General features: G+C 40.9%; 1 protein-coding gene across 1 annotated transcript in view; it reads right to left on the reverse strand.

Moving 5' to 3' along the window:
- Positions 1-564: 564 nt before the first annotated feature.
- Positions 565-21,642, reverse strand: part of DNAH9 (dynein axonemal heavy chain 9) — a 386,382-nt gene continuing 365,304 nt past the window's right edge. Inside the window, exons 68-69 of the mRNA XM_033184520.1 lie at positions 9,341-9,730; positions 565-984 (exon numbers count right to left, since the gene is read on the reverse strand). Coding sequence (XP_033040411.1) covers positions 757-984; positions 9,341-9,730 — 618 coding nt within the window. The 3' untranslated portion in view covers positions 565-756. The remainder of the gene's footprint in view (positions 985-9,340; positions 9,731-21,642) is intronic.

Consider the following 21,642-nt stretch of genomic DNA (forward strand, 5'->3'; position numbering starts at 1 on the left):
CATGAATTAATGAAGGATAAATATCAGTATACACATCCCTTATCCTCTACAGCAGGGATCAGCAAAATATGGCCCATTGCTTGTTTTTGTAAATACAGTTTGTTAGAATGCAATCACACCCCTTCATTTACTCATCATTTATGGTTGCTGTTGGGCGACCATGGCAAAGTTGCAAAGTTCAAACAGAGGCATGGTAAATCGTAAAGTATTCACTAACTGGCTCTTTATGGAAAAAGTTTGGTGACCCCTGCTCCAGGCTAGTGATTCTCAAACTATAGTGTGCGTACAGATTTTCCAGAGAGATTGGTAAAATGGAGATTCTGGTTCATAGGTGATGCCAGTACCACTGGTCCAAGGACTGCGTGGGGTGGCCTGGAGAAAGAGCGCCTGAGAGAGTGTTGTGCAATAAGGTCAGGGCCCAGGTGTTTGTGGCTTATTTCTCTTGGTTGCTACATGACCATTTATGACTCAGCAGCTCTCAAATCCTGGGCCAGACACAGTTGAAGAGTAAATCATTTTATTAAGAAAGGTTTAGCATCATGAAATTATCCTCCCTTGGTTCCTGGGCCCATATTCCTCCAGCTCAACCTCACTTTAGGCACATCTCTCCAAGTTCCCCTAGAGGAATTCTACAGAATTGTGAGTGCTCATGGTTTCTTATCTTTCTAAGTTGTCTGTGGTCACTCTTCACCCACCTGTCCCTCTGGGCAGCCTCCAAGCCCAGCCTTTTTATTTTCTCGGTGGCTCTGCAGGAAGCTAAATCTGGAGAAGCAAGGCTACTCCAGCCAGAACCCACTTGGATGGGTTTTCCTTAGTCTTCAGGTTGAAAGTCCACACGTAGGTGGGTCCCCGCTGACTAGTCTTGTACACAGGACAGGAATAGACACTGCGGCAGTCCTCCTTATCTGCAGGAATGGCCTTGATGAACATCACAGGCATAGGGGGTGTTAGATCCTTCAGCTTTGCCTCTGTAATGATCCCAGCCTGAGGATAAAACATGAGAAGAGACACCTGAGATCAGACCCAGAGCCCAGCCAACCAGCCTTGCTCTTGTTAGCAGATCCAAGGGAGGAAAGACTGGGCATGCATGGCTGCCTTTATGCCGGCCCCCTTCCAGGTTTGCTCAGCAGCCTGTGATGGAATGCATCTGACATGTAGAAACACGTTTCTATTTTTCTCAGCCTAAATCAGGTGAAGCAGAGTTCCAAAAGCTATTATTTATCATATACAAATGAATCCCTTTGGAGCTTGATTCTCCTCTAGTTTGTTTTTCCATTAATTCATTTCACAAGCATATCGAATGTGTATATTTGCCAGATGTCAGGCTAGGTGCTGGGGATTTAAAGATGACTAAGACAGTTTCTGCCAGCAAATGCTTTAGCTTTTAAGGCTTTTGTTATGTCCTGTTCCTGTTTCTTTTCTGTTTCATATGCAACCTCCTCCATCCTCTAGAGTAGAGAAAGCTACATTCTATCTTTACTCATGTAATGTGGACCTGACTCTTCTGTAGCTTTCCAGTTGAGGCCTCCATATGATTTTCTGAGCTATTTCAATACAGCTGTACAGAGCAATTTTTCCTCCTAGTCCCGAGAAATGTTCTGCGGAGCCAAAGTCTCCCTTGGTCAAATAAATTTGGGAAGTGGTGCTTACCATATTCTGGACTTGACATTTTACAACATACACTACCACACTGAAGACAAGAAGTCCTAGGAATAAAGAAAACAGTTTATTTAACCTGATGTTTCCCAAACTTATTTGACCACAGGACCTTTCTCTTTGCAACCTATTCATTTCCCATGGCACTAGTGCTTTATGGAACATACGCTGGGAAATGCTGATTCAGAGTGTTTCACAGATTCTTTGTGTCCATGGGACTCTGAGGCCTTTATGCCATAGACAAAATTTGGTTTATTTGTGTTTTATTTAAAGGGAAGGATGTACCTCTTCACTTCTTTTAGAGGCTGATGAGATAAGGGATGGTGAGTAACAGAATTAAGGTAAACAATGGGGACCTCCTTGCCCCACAGAGATGAATGTTTATGGCAAGGATAAGGAACAGAGGTAGAACCTCTTTTTTTTCCCCACATACTGTAAAACCAATCCTTTTAAAGTGTATAATTTAGTGGTTTTTGGTATGTTGACAAAGTTGTTCAATCATGGTCACTGTCTAATTCTAAAACATTTTCATCTCCCCAAAAAGAAACTCTATAATCATTAGCAGTCACATTAGCAGGAGGTATTGACAGCTCCAGTTATTATGGTTGAATTGTTTATTTCTTCCTTTAATTCTGTCAGTTTCTGTTTTGTATTTTTGGGGGGCTCTTTTGTTAGGTGCCTCCATATTTACAATTCTATCTTCTTGATGGGTTGATCTTTTTATTCTCATACAATGTCCCTTTTTGTCTCTATAATTTCTATCCTATTTATTTTTCAGTAACAATTTGTATCTTATAAAGTCCATTTTGTCTGATATAGTATAGCCTCTCAGCTGCCTTTTGGTTACTGTTTTCATGGCATATCTGTTTCCATCTGTTTACTTTTAACCTATTGCTATCTTCCAATCCAAAACGTGTCTTTTGTGGAAATGATATAATTGGATCATGATGGGTTTCATGGTTTATTTTTTAAAATTCATTTAGCTAATCTCTGCCTTTTTAAAATGGTAGTGCTTAATCCATTCACATTTAATGTAATCACTGATTAAGTAGAATCTGCTATTTGTTTTCCATATGTCTATGTCTTTTTTATTTCTCTCTTTTTTTTTTTTTTTTTTTTTGAGACGGAGTCTCGCTCTGTCGCCCAGGCTGGAGTGCAGTGGCGCGATCTCGGCTCACTGCAAGCTCCGCCTCCCGGGTTTACGCCATTCTCCTGCCTCAGCCTCCCGAGTAGCTGGGACTACAGGCGCCCGCCATCTCGCCCAGCTAGTTTTTTGTATTTTTTTTAGTAGAGACGGGGTTTCACCGTGTAGACCAGGATGGTCTCGATCTCCTGACCTCGTGATCCACCCATCTCGGCCTCCCAAAGTGCTGGGATTACAGGCTTGAGCCACCGCGCCCGGCCTTTTTTATTTCTCTAGTCCTCCATTATTGTCTTCTCTTGTATTAATAGGCATATGCTAGTGTATCATTTTAATTTCCCTTGTTTACTATATTTTAAATTATTAGTAATTGCCTTGGGGATTACAGTTACCATTCCAAGGCTGGGCATGGTGCCTTACACCTGTAATCTCAGCACCCTGGGAGGCCAAGGCAGGAAGATCTCTTGAGCTCAAGAGTTGGAGACCAGCCTGGGCAACATAGGGAAAACTCATCTCTACTAAAATTCAAAAAAGTTGGCCGGGCATGGTGGCACATGCCTGTAGTCCCAGCTACTTGGGAGCTGAAGCAAGAGGATTGCTTGAGCCCAGGAAGTTGAGGTGCAGTGAGCCCTGTTCATGCCACTGCACTCCAGCCTGGGTGGCAAAGCAAATCACCGAGTCTTAAAAGAAAAAAAAAAAAAATTCTAATGTACATAACTATCTATTTCAGATTAATTCCAGCTTACTTTTTTTTTTTTTTTTTTGAGATGGAGTTTCACTCTGTTGCTCAGGCTGGAGTGCAATGGCATGATCTCGGCTCACTGCAACCTCTGCCTCCTGAGTTCAAGCAATTCTACCCAGCCTCCCCAGTAGCTGAGACTACAGGTGGGTGCCACTATGCTTGGCTAACTTTGCCATGTTGGCCAGGCTGGTCTCGAACTCCTGGCCTCAAGTGATCCAACCACCTCATCCTCCCAAAGTGCTTGGACTACAGGCCTGAGCCACTGTGCCTGGCCTAATTCCAGCTTACTTTCAATGGTATACAAAAACTAATCTTGTATAGCTCCATCTCCTCTCCCTCCTTTGGGCTGTTTTCATCATTTACATTACATCTTTATACATTTCTATCCATCAACACAGATTTATAATTATTTCCTTATGCAGTTGTCCTTTAAATTAGATAGAAGAGAAATAAAAATTACAAATTATGCATTTATACTATCTTTTATACTTACCTATGTAATTGCCTTTATCCATATTCTATATCTTTGTGTGGACTTGACTTTCTGTCTAGTGTCCTCTCCTTTCTGCCTGAAGGACTCCCTCTAGTATCTCCTATAAGGCTGGTTTACTAGTGATGAATTCTTTCTCTCTCTCTCAAAAAATCTGAGAATATCTAAGTTTCTTCACTTTTGAAAGAGAGTTTTGCTGCAGGTAGGATTCTTGGCAGATAGTCTTTTTCTTTCAGCATTTTGACTATGCCATCCTACTGCCTTCTCTTTCATGGTTTCTGATGAGCAATCAGCTATTACTCTCATTGAGAACCCCTTGTAAGTGATGAGCCACTTTTGTTGCTTTTAAGATTTTCTTCTTGTCTTTATCTTTCACCAATGTAACTATAATATGTCTCGGTATGGATCTCAGAGTTTGTTCTACTTGAATTTCATTGAGCTTCTTGGACATGTAAATTAATGTTTTTCTTCCAATTTGGACAGTTTTGGGTCATTATCTCTTCAAATAGTCTTTCTGGCCCTTTATCTCTCCTTTCCTTTCTAAACTGTCATTGTGCATATGTTAGTGTGCTTGATGGTGTCCCATACGTCTCTGAGACACTTCATTTTCTCATTTTTTTCTTCTAATTGGATATTTCAATTCACCTGATTTTAAATTTGCTGATTTTTCTGCCTATTCAATTCTGCTATTGAATTCCTCTATTGAGTTTTCATTTTGGGTATTATATTTTTCAACTCCAGAGTTTCTACTTTATTCTTTTAAAAACATATAATTTTCCTCTCTGTATTCTCTATTCAGTAATACATTGTTGACACAATTTTCTTCAGTTAGTTAGACATGGTTTCTTTTGGTTATTGGAACATATTTAAAATAGCCGATATAAAGTCTTTGTCTAGCAAGTCCAGTATTTGATCCCCCTCAGAATACTTTGTGTTGATTGCTTTCTTCCTTGTGTATGGCCCGTTCATTTTTGTTTCTTTGTATGTCATAATTTTTTTTGTTGAAAACTTGGACATTTTAAATAATGTGGCCACTCTGCAAATCATATTCTCTCTCTCTTCAGGGTTTGTTTAGTGACTTTTCTGAACTGATTCTGTAAAGTCTATATTCTTTGTCAAGTATGGCAACTGAAGTGGCCTGCCCTGTTAGCTTAGAGGTCACCAAATAATTGGACAGATTTTCTTAAATGCCTGGAACCAGTAAGTCACAAAGTCTTGGCTGAGTGGCTGTGTGCAAGTGTTGGAGCACAACTTCAATGCTTAGCCAGGCAATTTAACTTAGATTTAACTCCCCTGTTTTCCTAGAACCTCAAGGTTAGCTACAGTATACAGCCTTCTCAACTCTCTTGAGCATGTCCACAGCTGTGGGTGTGTGCACAGATCTGCACATAGGCATGACCTAGATTTCCAGGAACATGTCAGTGGTTTTCAAAGCCCCCTGTGGCCATTTCATTCTCCAGCTTGCCCTTTTAAGCTTTTTGGTTAGCCTATTGTTTGCTCTGCTATTATCTACTGCTTCAGACAAACTGCAGTGTTAAGCAGTTGTCTTAGATTGTCTTCAACAAATGCCCTGGGGAGAAAGGCTGTTGCTCTGGGTGAGTTCCAACTCAGGTGAAATAAGAAAGACTTGTGAGTCCAGGGAATCCATGGACAGGCAAAATAATGACAGTTTTTTGTGGGGTTAACAGGGCTTTGAAAGTGCTCCAACCCCATTATGCTCCTTCTGGTGGTTTCTAGGTTACTGGTTTTCACTGTGATTGCGGTCTGTTGGTTTTATAGGCAACCTCCAAGCTAGGGGTTGGGTAGAGATGGGAATAGACAAGTTAAAAGGCCATAGACTGTTCTTCCTACTGAGATTCAGCTGTTTTGCTTGAATAAACACTTCTTGGATTGCTGAAAGCCTTTGGTTAATTTCCAGAATTCTAAGAAAGTTGATTCTGACTCAGTTTTTGTGAATGTTCTCATTGTTTTATGGAGGAGAGGATTTTAGGAGGTCCTGGCTCTTCCATTTTTGCTGACATCTTTCTGGGATAAAACCTTTGAGAACAACAGCTTATGGTGAACAAGTATTGATTTTGGGGAAGTTTGTATTATTATTTACAATGAGGTATGAAAAATGGGAGGTTGACAATTGAAACTGTATCCTTCCCCCACCTCCAGTGTCACTGACTTTCCTTCTGAGCTTCTTGCCTACTTTCCTTTTGGTACTTCTCTCATCTTGGTGGTTTGGAGGATTCTATTAATAGCTGTGGCTTGCTCTAGGCCACCTTATACCTAATGCAATCCATATATGATCTCCACTGACAGAATCTTGTGCAAATGTTCAGGTGGAGAGAGGGAAGTCAACTTCCTTCTCAAGATTCAGGATGTCTAAACACTATCCTACTTTACTGTCCTTTCTGTTGGCTCTTGAATTGCTTTCCTAGTTCTGGCATAATAAAATGCCACAAACTTGATGGCTTGAAACAACATATTATCTCATAGTTCTGGAGGCCAGAAGTCCAAAGTCAAAGTGTGGGCAGAGTTGGTCCTCCTGGAGGTTCTGAAGCAGGAACCATCCCATACCTTTCCTAGCTTCTGATGGTTACTGGCAATCCCTGGAATTCCTCGGCTTGTAGTTGCATCACTCCAGTCTCTGCCTCTCTCTTCATAGGGAATTCTCTTCTGTGTCTCTACATGGTCTTCTTTGTTTTGTTTTTTTGAGGTAATTTGTTTAACTGAAAGCCTATATGGAATGAATGAATACATTTCCTACTGCTAATAGTACTCCAGGAGACTGTTACTTGCTATATCCAACAAAACTGTAAGCATTATAAAACATGTCCCAACAAAATTTTCCATCTCCTTTTCCTTTTAGTTTCTTTTTTAAAAAATTTCAACTCTTAGATACAGGGGTACACGTGTGGATTTGTTACATGGGAATATTGTATGATGCTGAGGTTTGGAGTATGGATCCCCTCATCCAGTTAGCATGGTACCAGATGGGTAGTTTTTATTAACCCCCACCCTTCCCTCCACCCTCTAATAATCCACAGTGTCTGTTGTTCCCATATCTGTGCCCATCTAGGTGGTCTTCTTCTTCTTTTTTTTTTTTTGAGATGGAGTTTTGCTCTTGTTGCTCAGGCTGGAATGCAATGGTGCGATCTCGGCTCACTGCAACCTCTGCCTCCCGGGTTCAAGCGATTCTCCTGCTTCAGCCTCCCAAGCAGCTGGGATAACAGGCATGCACCACCACGCCTGGCTAATTTTGTACTTGTAGTAGAGACAGGGTTTCGCCCTGTTGGTCAGGCTGGTCTCAAACTCCTGAACTCAGGTGATCCGCCTGCCTCGGCCCCCCAAAGTGCTGGGATTACAGGTGTGAGCCACTGTGCCCGACCTGTGTGGTCTTCTCGTAAGGGTACTGGTCATTGGATTTAGGGTTCATGATAATCCAGTATGACCTCATCTTAACTAATGACATCTGCAAAGACCTTATTTCTAAATACTCATTCTGGGGTTATGCCTGGACATGAATTTTTGGGGTACGACTTAACCAAGTAAATTTCTATTTGCATATTCACATGGCCTCCTGAGATCTTCTGGATCTTCTAACAGTTTTGCCCCATTAGCTTTATATTGACTGCTAAGAATAGTTTAGTGTCACCTGTCAAGTGGGATATTTGACTAGGGACTCTTTCCAGATTATGTGTACAACAAGTGTACACGTCTAGAATTACCCATTCTTTTTTTTTTTTTTTTTTTTTTTTTTTTTTTTTTTTGAGACAAAGTCTCGCTCTGTCACCCAGGCTGGAGTGCTGTGGCCGGATCTCAGCTCACTGCAAGCTCCGCCTCCCGGGTTCATGCCATTCTCCTGCCTCAGCCTCCCGAGTAGCTGGGACTACAGGCGGCCGCCACCTCGCCCGGCTAGTTTTTTGTAGCTTTTAGTAGAGACGGGGTTTCACCGTGTTAGCCAGGATGGTCTCGATCTCCTGACCTCGTGATCCGCCCGTCTCAGCCTCCCAAAGTGTTGGGATTACAGGCTTGAGCCACCGCGCCCGGCTAGAATTACCCATTCTTGTTCATTACATTTATCCCAGCCATCTGTGCTTGTTTGCCAGTTTCTTACCGGTGACAAAACATCTTCTCCAATCTCATGTGACTCACATTTTTATTAGCCTTTGATGAGGAATCCTTTCAAAATGCCACTTTAAGTGATACCTACTAGCTCCTCTTTGCCGACATAAGACAACATAAACGGCAGAAGATTCCTGCCCTTTGAGAGCTCATGAATGAGGAAAGTGGACCAAGGAAGTGAGGCAGGAGAATTGCTTGAACTCGGGAGGCGGAGGTTGCAGTGAGCTGAGATCGTGCCACTGCACTCCAGCCTGGATGACAGACACACAGCAGCAGCAGCAGCAGCAGCAGAGATAGCTGACTCCAACACTTTTTGAGCACTGCCTATGTGCCAGGCCCTGTTTTTTTTTTATTTTTTATTTTTATTTTTATTATACTTTAAGTTCTAGGGTACATGTGCATAAGGTGCAGGTTTGTTACATATGTATACTTGTGCCATGTTGGTGTGCTGCACCCATCAACTCGTCAGCACCCATCAATTCATCATTTATATCATGTATAACTCCCAATGCAATCCCTCCCCCCTCCCCATGATAGGCCCCAGTGTGTGATGTTCCCCTTCCCGAGTCCAAGTGATCTCATTGTTCAGTTCCCACCTATGAGTGACAACATGCGGTGTTTGGTTTTCTCTTCTTGTGATAGTTTGCTAAGAATGATGGTTTCCAGCTGCATCCATGTCTCTACAAAGGAGGCAAACTCATCCTTTTTTATGGCTGCATAGTATTCCATGGTGTATATGTGCCACATTTTCTTAATCTAGTCTGTCACTGATGGACATTTGGGTTGATTCCAAGTCTTTGCTATTGTGAATAGTGGCCAGGCCCTGTTTAACTGTCTTATATATTAGCTCATTTAATTTTTACAATGACGCTGTTCTCCCATCTAACAGGTGAGGTCTGGAAAGGTGAAACTATATCTAAGGTTACAGAGTTAATAAATGGTGGTGCTGGGATTCAGATCCAGCCAGTCTGGTTCCAAAGCCCTTGCTATTAACCTCTCCATGCTACTGCCTCTACAAAGGCTATGCTCTTTGCACCACCCCTGGCCAAATAAAAATGGCTTGATGGCCTCAAGGAAAGAAAGGTTATCTAGATAAAAAGATTCAGGAACATCTCTTTTAGTAGTCACACTTCATAGGAAGCAATGTGTATTTCATCAGCCCCCAGAAAGGTGCCCTTTGGTTCATCCCAAGCTTTACCTGTGTGTCCCAGCAGGCACCTTCCATGAAGAGGCCATGGATGTAGGCCCCTTCCCGAGGAGGACTCCTAAACTCTTCTCTGTTCTTCTTCGTCACGTCACATTGCAGGGCCATCTGGTCCAGTGGCCACTCATTCTTGCGAGCCGTGGACTGCATGATGGCCGTCAGGAACGACTGGGGGTTGAAGAAGCCTGTCAGCCACACAGTGGAGGGCATTGCAAAGTCGCCCGTCCAAGCCTCTAGCTCCTTGATTCTGTTGAGGAGGTCTAGAAACCAGGCTGCCAGGCCTGCTGTGGAAGGGTAGGCTCGTCTAGCCCAGGACTCTGGCACCATGTCGAAGTATAGGGCATTCTGTAAGTTCTCCATGTGGCTGGTCATAGTCAGCTCCCCCTGAAGATAAAGAATGGGAGGGGGAAAGAGTGAGAAGGTGGGAAGTCCTTCCAGACAACTGGCCCCAGAGATCCTTGGCTCATGGCACCCAGGCAGACAAGAGTGATCCATCCTTGTCCATGTCATTTGAATGTGACTCCGGGTTGGGTGACATAATGACTGTCCTATCTAGCACTTGCTTTGGAAAGTTTGTCTCACAGAAGCTGGTCCTTGAAAACGCTCCCTGCTCTGATGTTGGAGTCTCAGCTGTCTACTGACAGTGTTTCAAAAAACACAATTGCTTCCCATTGCAGGCTTTAAACCATTTGTGGGTTCAGTGCCACATGACCCTACCCTAAAGCTCAAATTCCATGACTCTCCTGCATGCGGCTTAGAAATCCAAGAAGCCAACGCCTGCAAAGATCTGTATTACCCCAAATCAGGGATTTCCTTCAGAAATCGAACTACTGGATACGTAATCAACTTTAAGGGACACTCTTTCAACAGCTAGATAGGATTTGTAAAGAAAGGTTTACACTGAACACCATCTTTTTTTTTTTTAATTTTCAGAGACAAAGAGTCTCACTCTGTTGCCCAGGCTGGAGTGTAGTGGTGCAATCTCTGCTCACTGCAACTTCCGCCTCCCGGGTTCATGTGGTTCTCCTGCCTCAGCCTCTTGAGTAGCTAGGATTACAGGCACCTGCCACCACGCCCGGCTAATTTTTGTATTTTTAGTAGAAACAGGGTTTCACCATGTTGGCCAGGCTGGTCTTGAACTCCTGACCTCAAGTGGTCAACCTGCCTAACCCTCCGAAAGTGCTGGGATTACAGACGTGAGCCACCGCGCCCAGCCTGAACACCATCTTTAAAAGCAAACTTTGTAACTTTGGCTCTGCCAGTGATCTGTGGCAATTTCTTGAAGACCCCATTTCTATGGTTGTGGTTTCTGTAACAGGTGTTACGGCACCTGACAGCGTTTGACTGTTTCATCAAGGGCAGACTGCTAAAATGTAAGATGTTCTCACCTCCATAGGGCCTGGAGTCTCCTGGCCTGTGGGACAGGAGGCTGGCACATGGAATTCTAGGTTTTTCCTCTTAACTTTTGGAATGCTTTTTTTTTTTTTTTTCTCGAGATGGCGTCTTGCTCTGTCACCCAGGCTGGAATGCAGGGACATAATCTCTGCTCACTGCAACCTCCGCCTCCTGAGCTCAAGCAATTCTCCTGCCTCAGCCTCCCAAGTAGCTGGGATTACAGGCGTGTGCCACCATGCCCAGCTAATTTTTTGTGTATTTTTAGTAGAGACGGGGTTTTACCATGTTGGCCAGGCTGGTCTCGAACTTCTGACCTTGTGATCTGCCCGCCTTGGCCTCCCAAAGTGCTGGGATTACAGGCGTGAACCACCGTGCCTGGCCCACTTTTGGAATGCTTAACAGTTAAGCATACCTACCTTAAGATGAACATATTTCAGTCTCCTGAGTGACAGCCAGAGGCTCCTGATTTATAAAAAATAAACTACACTGGTAACTTTTTTATGAACTTCCCACATGGAGTGTAATTATTACGAATTCACTTTCTAGACTGTAGTATCTCGTGGCCGTACTATTTTAAGACATAAAAACCTTAATATTTTAAAGAAAAGACAAATATCCCTAATCAGACTGGCGACAGATGGACCAGCCTGAATGAGTACAGTGTGAATTACAAATGTTTCCCCCCAGGTAACAGGACTTTATTACAGGGATAGAAAATAGATTTCATTCCATGTATCTATCCAGATGTTTTGAGGTGGATGACCAGAGCAGGGCATTGTGATGAATCTGAGGCCACATCAAGGCTCAATGGGATGTAAAAGAGCCCTGTATGTGCCACCAAAGTTTACCACTTTCAAACAAACCCGAATCTGATGAGCAAGTTTCTTCTGGTAGATTTCCTTAAGGATCTCCTGAAATGAATATCCTTATTAGGTTAAAATAGAAAAAAAACTGTTTCCTTTCTTTGGAATCTCTGCTTTAGTGTACACAGGCTTCTGAGAAAAGGGTTTCAAATGCTGCTTATATCTCTGAGCCCAAATCAAGCTTCTCAGACAATACGGTCTTCCTCATATCTGTAGTTATGTGATAATTCATTGCTACATGCATTGTATAGCTTATGTAATAATTGTTTCCCTTTAACTGGTTATTTAATAAAATAACATTAAGTGTAAAGATTAAATTTAGTGCAAAGGACAAAATCAATGGTCAAAACAGATCATTCCCTTGTCTTACGAGACTAGCCATGTCTTCCCTTACTGCATTATCAAGGACGTTCACGGTCATGGTGAACAAAAGTGATGAGGGTGGAAAACCTTGCCTTGTTCCCAACTTAGAGAGAAAGCAGGCTGTCCCTCACCATTAAATATGTTTTCTTTGGATATCCTTTCAGTTGACATTTCCTTTGATTTCTGTGTTTTTTTTTTTTTGATACTTTAAAATGAAGATTTGATGTTCAATTTCATCAAACGCCTTTTCTGCATTTATGAAGATGATCACATGATGTTTAAATTTAGCACATTAATATGGTAAACTTCACTGACTGATTTTTTAATCTTAAAAGTAATCTTGTATTCCTAGGATGACCGCATTTAGCCATGATGTATCATCTTTTTCTTTTATTGTGTGATTTGATTTGTTAACATTTTGCTAAGGAGTTTTGCATTTGTGTTTATGAGGAAAGCTCATCTGTCATTTGCTCATAAGGTATTTGGTGTCACATTAATTCTGTTTTCAAAAAATTTGTTGAGAAGTTTTCTCTATGCTTTTTTAAAAAAAATATACTTTTTTTTTTAGGGCAGTTTTAGTTTCACAACAAATTGAACACAAAGTACAGCGATTTCCCTGGACACATGCACAGCCTCTGCCACCATCGGTATTCCCCACCAGAGTGGTACATTTGTTACACGTAATGAACCTGCATTCACCTCATTATCACTCAGAGTCCACAGTTTACCCCAGTTTGCCCTTTGTGTTGTACATTCTATGCGTTTGGACAAATTTATAATGACATGTATCTACCATTATAGTATCATATTATATCATTACAGTGTAATAACAAGTATCCACCATTATAGTATTATATATTATTGCAGTATAATTGTATGTATCCACCGTTACAGTATCGTACAAATATAGTATCATGTTGTGTCATTATAGTATATGACAAGTATCCAACATTATAGTATCATATTCATCATTATTGTTTCAGTGTCCTAAAATTTTTCTGTGCTTGACCTACTCATGCTATAGGTCACTCTAAACTCTGGGCAACCAGAGTTTTTACTGCCGCCATTGTTTTACCTTTTTCAGATTGTTACATAGTTAGAATAATACAGTATGTAGCCTTTCCATATCGGCATCTTTCACTGAGTAATATGCGTTTAAGTTCCCTCTGTTTCTTTTCACAGCTTGAAAGCTGATTTTTTTTTTTTTTTTTTTAAGCATTGAATAACAATCCACTGTCTGGATGTACTGCAGTTTTTCCATTTACCTACTGAGGTGCATCTTGGTTGCTTCCAAGTTTTGGCAGTTATGAATAATGCTGTTATAAACATCTGCAGGTTTTGCATGATTTAAAACATTAAATTAAACTTACAATTTTGAGATGATTATAGGTACATTTATAGTTGTAAGAAATAATACAGACAGATCTTGTGTACGCTTTACCTGGTTTCCCCTAATGGTAACAGCTTGCAAAACTATAGTCCAGTATCACAAGCAAGATATTGACACTGATACAGTCAAGACACAAAACATTTCTTTTTTTTTTTTTTTGAGGCGGAGTCTCGCTCTGTCTCCCGGACTGGAGTGCAGTGGCCTGATCTCAGCTCACTGCAAGCTCCGCCTCCCGGGTTTACGCCATTCTCCTGCCTCAGCCTCCCTAGTAGCTGGGACTACAGGCGCCCGCCACCTCGCCCAGCTAGTTTTTGTATTTTTAGTAGAGAAGGGGTTTCACCGTGTTAGCCAGGATGATCTCCTGACCTCGTGATCCACCCGTCTCGGCCTCCCAAAGTGCTGGGATTACAGGCTTGAGCCACCGCCCCCGGCCGACACAAAACATTTCAATCACGATAAGGATTCCTGTTTTTTCTGTGGTAGCATGCTTATTGTCTAAAAGTTTTCTGTCTTGCTGGGCTGTCTCTTCGCTGGTTCATCTCTCTCTCTGATGAAGAGAACAGTTTTGTTGTTGCTGCTGTTTTGTCAGCATCCACTAGCATTTCTGGTTTGCTGGCTTTTTTTTTTTTTTTTTTCTCCCATTCTGAGGTCTATGAGGCATAAAGAAAACCCAAGAAACTCACTATCATGTCCTTTCTTGGGTCCTGAGGTTCCTAGATAGTCTTCATTCCTCTCTACATGTTTCAGAGTCTTATGTTTCTTCTATATAAATTGGCCATGGTTTTTATTTATACTTAGCAGGAGGAATAGGGAAACATATGTCTACTCCATCTTCCTGGAAGTATGAGAGTTTATGTAAAATTGGTATTATTTCATCCTTAAATGTTTGTAAAATTTACCAACGATACTTTGCGGATCAGGGGTTTTCTTTGTGGGAAATTTTAAATTATGAATTCAATTTTTAAAATAGATATGGGCTATTTAGGTTATACATTTTACTGGGGTGAGCTTTGATGGAGTCTCATAGGGAATTGGTTCACTTCATTTAAGTGGTTGAATTTAATCGCAGAAAATTATTCATATACTTTTATAATGCTTTTAATGTCTATAGGATTTATGATGATATCTCCCCTTCCATCCTGATTTTTTCAAGTTTTTGTTTTTTCTCTTTTTTCTTATAAATTCAGGTAAATGTTTATTAATTGTATTCATTTTTAAAAAGAACTAGCTTTTGGTTTCATAAAGTTTTATAATCTTTTGTTTTCACTTTCATTGATTCTGCTCTTGATCATTGCCTTCCTTTTGTTTACTTTGGATTCGTTTTGCTGTTTTTTTCCTAGTTTCTTAAGGTGCAGCTTAGATAATTGATCTGGGAACTTTTTTCATTGCTGATATTTGCATCTCATGCTATACATTTCCCTCTAAGTTCTGCTTTAGCTACATGTTACCAATTTTATATATTTCTATTTTTATTTTATTCGATATAGTTAGAATTATTTAGAAATATGCTATTTAATTTCCAAATACTTGTAGATGTTCTGATTATCTTTCTGTTATTTATTTTTAGTTCAATTATGCTATGGTCAGTTCATATACTGTGTATGATTTTAATCCTCTCATATTGTTTTATGACATAAAATATAGTTGATATTGGTGAATGTTCCATGTGCTCTTGAAAAGTATGTGTATTCTGCCATTGTTGGAGTGTCTGTAAAATTGGGAAGTTGGTTGATCATTTTTTGTCCTAACTGGTTTTCTGTGTACTTGTTTTACTAATTATTGAGAGAGGAGTTTTGAAACCAACTATAATTGTAGATTTATTTCTCCTTTTGATTCTATCATCTTTTTTTTTGCTTTATGTATTTTGATGCTTTGTTATGAGGTGCCTATACACTTAGGATTGTTATATGCTCTTCACAAATTAACTTATTACATAATACTCCTCTTCATCCATGGTAATATCGCTTATTTTAAAATATAGTTTGATTTTTATATAGCCTCTACAACTTCCTTTCGATTAGTTTTTATATTACATTTTTTCTCATCTTTTTCTTCTCACCTGTGTTTAGCTTGATATGTGAAGTTTTTTTGTTCTTTGTTTTGATGGTCATCCGTGCTGAAAGAGTTAAGAGGCAAGCTTGAGACTGCTATCCTTAGAAATGCCTGCTAGCAAGGTTGGCCTGTGGCTAGCATCTAGAAACTTAGCGCTTCATTAACGGTTAATAGAAAAGGGTGGTTAAGCCGGGCGCGGTGGCTCACGCCTGTAATCCCAGCACTTTGGGAGGCCAAGACGGGCGGATCACAAGGTCAGGAGATCGAGACCATGGTGAAACCCCGTCTCTACTAAAAATACAAAAAATTAGCTGGGCGAGATGGCAGGCGCCTGTAGTCCCAGCTACTCAGGAGGCGGAGGCAGGAGAATGGCGTGAACCCGGGAGGCGGAGCTTGCAGTGAGCCGAGATCGCGCCACTGCACTCCAGCCTGGGCGACAGAGCGGGACTCCGTCTCAAAAAAAAAAAAAAAAAGAAAAGGGTGGTTAATAGAAAAGGGTGGTTGACTATATCCAGACTGTGCAAACAATTTGGTTTACACTGAATATCTACTTCCTATTTGGAAGCATGGGATTTTGGAATGTGCTAGACAGAGGGTGCCTATGTGACCAGCTCCTTATAAAATCCTTGGGTGCTGGGGTCTCTAATGGAATTCCCTGGGCAGAAATGTTACACAAATGTTACTCCATTTCCAGTGCTGGAGAGAGGATGCACTCTATGTGATCCTTCATGAGAGGGAGGCAGCATATGGAAACCTGTAGATGGATTTCTCCTGACTCCACCTATGTCTTTTTCCTTTATGATCTGGCTATGTGTGTATTCTTACTAAAGCACCATAACAAATTTTAGCCATATGTATTAATACAATCATATGCTGAAACTCATGAGTCCTTCTAGCAAATCTCCAAATGTAGGAGTGGTCTGGAGACGGGACTCCTGATATAACAGCATATAGCTAGGTCTTGCTTTTTAAAATTGGATCTGGCAGTTCTAATCAGTACCCTGGGCACTTAAGCCATTTATATTTAATGTAGTTACCAACACAGTAACTACAATAATTGTAGATAATTTATTTATTTTGTGGCTGCTTTTATGACAACTTTTTTTTTCCTGTAAAGCGTCAAATAGTAAATAAATATTACAGGCTTTGTGGGCCACATGGTCTCTACTGACACTACTCATGTTGCTATTGTAGCACAAAATAGCCGTAGACAATGTATAAATGAATGATTGTGGCTGTGTTCCAGTGTTTACTTGCCAAAACAGGTTGTGGGCTAGATTTGGCCTGTTGGCCAATAGTTTGCTGAATGCTACTCTAGGATTTACAATACATATCTCTAACTCATCACACCCTAACTTCAAAATTATACCACTCCACATATGGTGTAAGAATCATATACAATATGCTTCTATTTCTCTCCTCTCATTTTTCATGCTGTTGTTGGCATACATTTTGGTTTTACATATGCTTAAAGCCCACAGTAAATTTTTATTATTTTTGTTTTAAACAGTCTATTATTTTTAAAAAAAGATTTTGGATGAATAAAAATGTCCTTCATGTTACTCATATATTACCATCTGTGGAGACCATTATTTCTTTGTTCAGATCCAAATTTCCATATGATATCATTTTCTTTCTTTCTAAGAAATTTCTTTCTTTCTTTTCTTTTCTTTTTTTTTTTTTTTTTTTGAGACAGAGTCTTGCACTGTTGCCCAGGCTGGAGTGCACTGGCATGATCTTGGCTCACCACAACCTCCGCCTCCTGGGTTCTAAGAAATTTCTTTAACATTTCTTGTACCACAGGCGTATTGGCTATGAATTATCTCAGTTGTCTGAAAACATCTTTACTTAGTTTTCTTTTTTGAAAGCTATTTTTTCCTGGGCAAAGAATTCTAAGTTTACAGTTTTTTTTTTTTCTTTTAGTACTTTAATGATAGTTCTCCACTTTCTTCTGACTTGCACAGCTTCTGACAAGACGTCTGCCGTCATTCTTTCCTTTGATCCTTTAAATATAATTTTTATTTTTCTCCTCTTGCTGCTTTTAAAACTTTTCTTTATCCCTGGGTTTCAGCAGTTTTATTAGGACGTGTATTTACAATGTTTTCATTAGGCTTATTCTGCATGGGGCTTGTTGAGCTTCTTGTACCTATAGGTTTTGTGGTTTTCATCAAATTTGCAAAACTGTGGCCCTTATTTCTTCAAATAGTTTTTTTGGCCCCCCTTCCCTATCACCAACCCCATCCTTTTGGGATACCAGTTACTTGTATGTTAGATCACTTGATATTATCCTACAGGACCTAGTGATTTGTTTACTTTTTTCAATTTTTTCATCATTTTAGATATTTTTATTGCTGTGTATTCACGGTTATTGATGTTTTCTCCTGCAGTGCCTACTCAGCTGTGAATTCTCCGAAGTTCATTTTTCATATCAACATTGTATTTTTCATCTCTACAAATTCCATTTGGGTCTTTTAATAAATATCTTACATGTTTTACATTATCATACTCTTGTTTTCTTCTAGCTTCTTGAATATGTGGTGCAAACTTAAAATAGTTGTTTTACCATCTTTGTCGTCCATTGTCTCTGTCATTTCTGGCTCCATTTCAACTGATCGCATTTTCTCCTGGCTGTGAGTCATGTATTCCTACTTCTTTACGTGGCTGTAATTTGTTTACTCTGTGTCAGGCACTGTGAATTTTACATTATCGTGTGCTGAATTTTGTTATACTCCTTTAAACAGTGGTGGAATTTATTTTTGGCCTGCAGTTAATTTACTTGAAATCAATGGATCTGTTGGTGGCTTGCCTTTAAGTTGGTTAGACCAGTTTTTAGTCTAGGTTCAATGTAGCCCCATTACTAAGCTGATACGCTTCTAAGAATTCTCCCTGACACCTCCTATTTTTTGAGTTATTTCTGCTCTGGCTAGTAGGAACACAAACCATTCTCAGCACTTTGTGAACTCTGAGAATTGCTCTCTGTACTTTTTTTTCTGGTGGTTCCTTCTCAGCCTTGGGTAGTTTCCTCTCACTCATGTGCAGAGCCACAGTTTCAAGGGGATTCCTTCTGTGGATCTCTTGAGCTCTTTCTCTGTGCAGCTCCCCACCTTAGGTACTTTACTCTGCAAATTCTACATCTCCCAGTTCAGCAAGACTGTGGGGCTCTTTTGAGTTCCTGAAGTATAACCTGTAGCTTGTAGAATGAAGGCCTCACATTTCTTATTTCCTTTCTCTCAAGTATCATGGTCTTATTCTGCCTGTTGTTTAATGTCTGAAAACTGATATTTTTTATAGCTTGTCTAATTTTCTAGCAGTTTAAGGTAGAAAGGTAAATCTGGCTTATTGGTCATAAGCAGAAGGCCACATGAGTTACTTTTAAGCACTGCTTCAATAATACTTTTCAGAGTTACTACCACAATTATAAATTTTCCTTTAAAGTTTGTTCCTTTCTCTGTTTAGGCCAAAAAATAAATCTAAGTATGTAAAAGGAATTATTCAAAAACTTAAAACTCACCATGAATCCATTGCACTAACTTTTAGTGGACTGATTATAATGTATGTGTGTAACTTTTCAAATCCCTGATTTGGGAAGCCCATTGAATCCTTTTCAGGCTACAGAGTATTTGCATTGGTGAGCAAACAAATTAGTTTAAACAGAAAGATGCATCCCGAGGAGTGAACAGATGTAGCTGACCTCCCTCCCTTTGCTCAGACCCATGGTAAACAGAGAGAGAGCTATACCAGACTTTTTTCCTCTGGAAATATACAGCAATTAGAAGAGAGAGTCTTTGCTTGAGGAGTTTACAGTTTAGCTGGGGAAGCAGGGTTTGTATTCATGGAAAAGGCTTGGGTGATAACTTAATAGCAATTATAAAGAAATGCAGGCATAAGTGCATATTAACCCAGGAATAATGCTGGATCTATGTACTGCAGAGGTATAGAAGAGGTAAATAAACGCAGTCAAGTTGGATCAGTCATGGAAAGGCTTATATATGACACATCTGCAGGTGTGTTTTTTATTTTATTTTATTATTTTTTTTTTTTTAGAGAGACTTGAAAAACTGAATATTTTAATGAAACATTGCATAGCACAGATTCTCTTCCCAAATTTCACCCATGTATTCCTTTCAAAATGTGGAACTAAATGGCCAGAACTCTTAGGGAGATGAAGGTGAGTGGGAAGGCGGGGTTAATTTAAAAGCTGTCTGCTTTTCAAGGTGAGAGGCTCTTCTGGATGTCTGGGCTTGGTGATGCAAGCAAGACCAATGGCAACCTCATTTTCTTACCCAGAATTCCTACTAAGGTTCACTAGAATTACTTATGAACTCAGAAATCAGGGCTGCGCATTAAATGGGAATTTATATCACAGCATACAATCTGGGATATGTCAGTAACTCTTTACTATCTATTTCCACCATGGCAAGTTTTCACCTGCTAAGAATGTGAGGTATCAGCTTTCCTACTCGCAAAAGCCCTAGTGGATTACCCAAGGTTACGGTTATTCTTCCCTGAACCTCCTTGCTATTTAAATTATATGAGAACCTAAAACAGTGCCCAGTGTAGGCAGCCTTCTACCACCGGCTAAAAACATTCCTGGCTGAGGCTCTTTCTTTCTTAAGAACACACCTGGCCAGGCGCGGTGGCTCAAGCCTGTAATCCCAGCACTTTGGGAGGCCGAGACGGGCGGATCGCGAGGTCAGGAGATCGAGACCATCCTGGCTAACACGGTGAAACCCCGTCTCTACTAAAAAATACAAAAAACTAGCCGGGCGAGGTGGCGGCGCCTATAGTCCCAGCTACTCAGGAGGCTGAGGCAGGAGAATGGCGGGAACCCGGGAGGTGGAGCTTGCAGTGAGCTGAGATCCGGTCACTGCACTCCAGCCTGCGAGACCGAGCAAGACTCCGTCTCAAAAAAAAAAAAAAAAAAAAGAACACACCTGCATTCAGTGGGAACTGGGAATGCAGGTGTGTTTTTAAGAAAGAGCCTTAGCCAGTGAAAGACGCTAGGGGATGGCTATTGCAGACACGTGCCAAGACAGCCTGGAGCCCGCACTGCGGCAGAGGCAGCGGTGGCTGAAGCGCGTTGCCTTCTAGGGAGGCAGGAGGCATCCCAGATCAGTGGTTGTCGGCACTTCTTTTCTAACATACATGATGGATTATGCCCATTAACAGGACATAATCCCAATGTCCAGTAGCTCTGATACCACTTCACTTCTCCCATGTATGAACGAGAATCGGAATCAGGTGAGTGAGAGTGATAAGAAGGGGCAAAAGCAAGGCAAAGCCACTGATGCCATAGGTTGATGCCCCTTGAGGCCTGAGCAATACAAAAGGGCTGTGGGTTGGTGGCTGGTAGAACCACTGAGTCTGGGTACAGGAGGCTCCGAAGGTAAGTCAGACTAATGCAGCAACTTCTCTTAGGGGAGAAGCTGCAGGATGGACAGGTGAGAAAATCCCCTGCTATGGGCTGGGCTGTGTCCCTGGCAAATTCGTATGTTGAAGCCCCAACCCTCCATGTGACTGTATTGGAAATAGAGTCTTTAAAGAGGTAATTACGGTTAAGTGACATGATACAGATGAAGGGCTAATCTGATAGGACTTTCGCCTTATAAGAAGAGGAAGAAATCTCTCAGTCTCTCTCCTACTTTCCCCTTTCCTTGCCCCGCCTCCCTGCCATTTGAGGACACAGAGAGGAGACACCTCTCTACAAGCCCAGAAGAGAGCCCTCACCAGAAACCAAACTTGCCAGTGCTTGATCTTAGACTTTCAGCCTCCAGAACTGTGAGAAATAAATGTCTGTTATTTAAGCCATACCACCTGTGGTATTTTGTTACAGCAGCCATACCTAATACAGTCCTGGAGAACAGAACCAGGAGAGAGGTCAGTGGGAAAAGTAATTGCTGTGAATAGAAAAAAAAAAAAAATGGCCTTTAAGGGCTACAAGCCATTTCAGGAGAGAGGGGCTGAAATTCACCTTTAGGGGGAAGATGAAGTATTGTGCTTTATGGGGAAACTACCTGATACTCAATCTTTAGCAAACACAGCTACAAGGCAAGTGCTTACCCATTGTCCCTGGCCTTACATTACAGGACTCAAATACATATACTTTAGGTCTACGGTGTCTCATACAGTAGCCACTAACCACATGTGGCTATTTAAGTGCAAGTGAATTAAAATTATAAAATTAAAAATTGAGAGCTGGGCACAGTGGCTCATGCCTATAATCTCGGCCCTTT

Source organism: Trachypithecus francoisi, unplaced genomic scaffold, assembly GCF_009764315.1.
Source record: "Trachypithecus francoisi isolate TF-2019V2 unplaced genomic scaffold, Tfra_2.0 Lachesis_group20, whole genome shotgun sequence".
Taxonomy (NCBI): Eukaryota; Metazoa; Chordata; class Mammalia; order Primates; family Cercopithecidae; genus Trachypithecus; species Trachypithecus francoisi.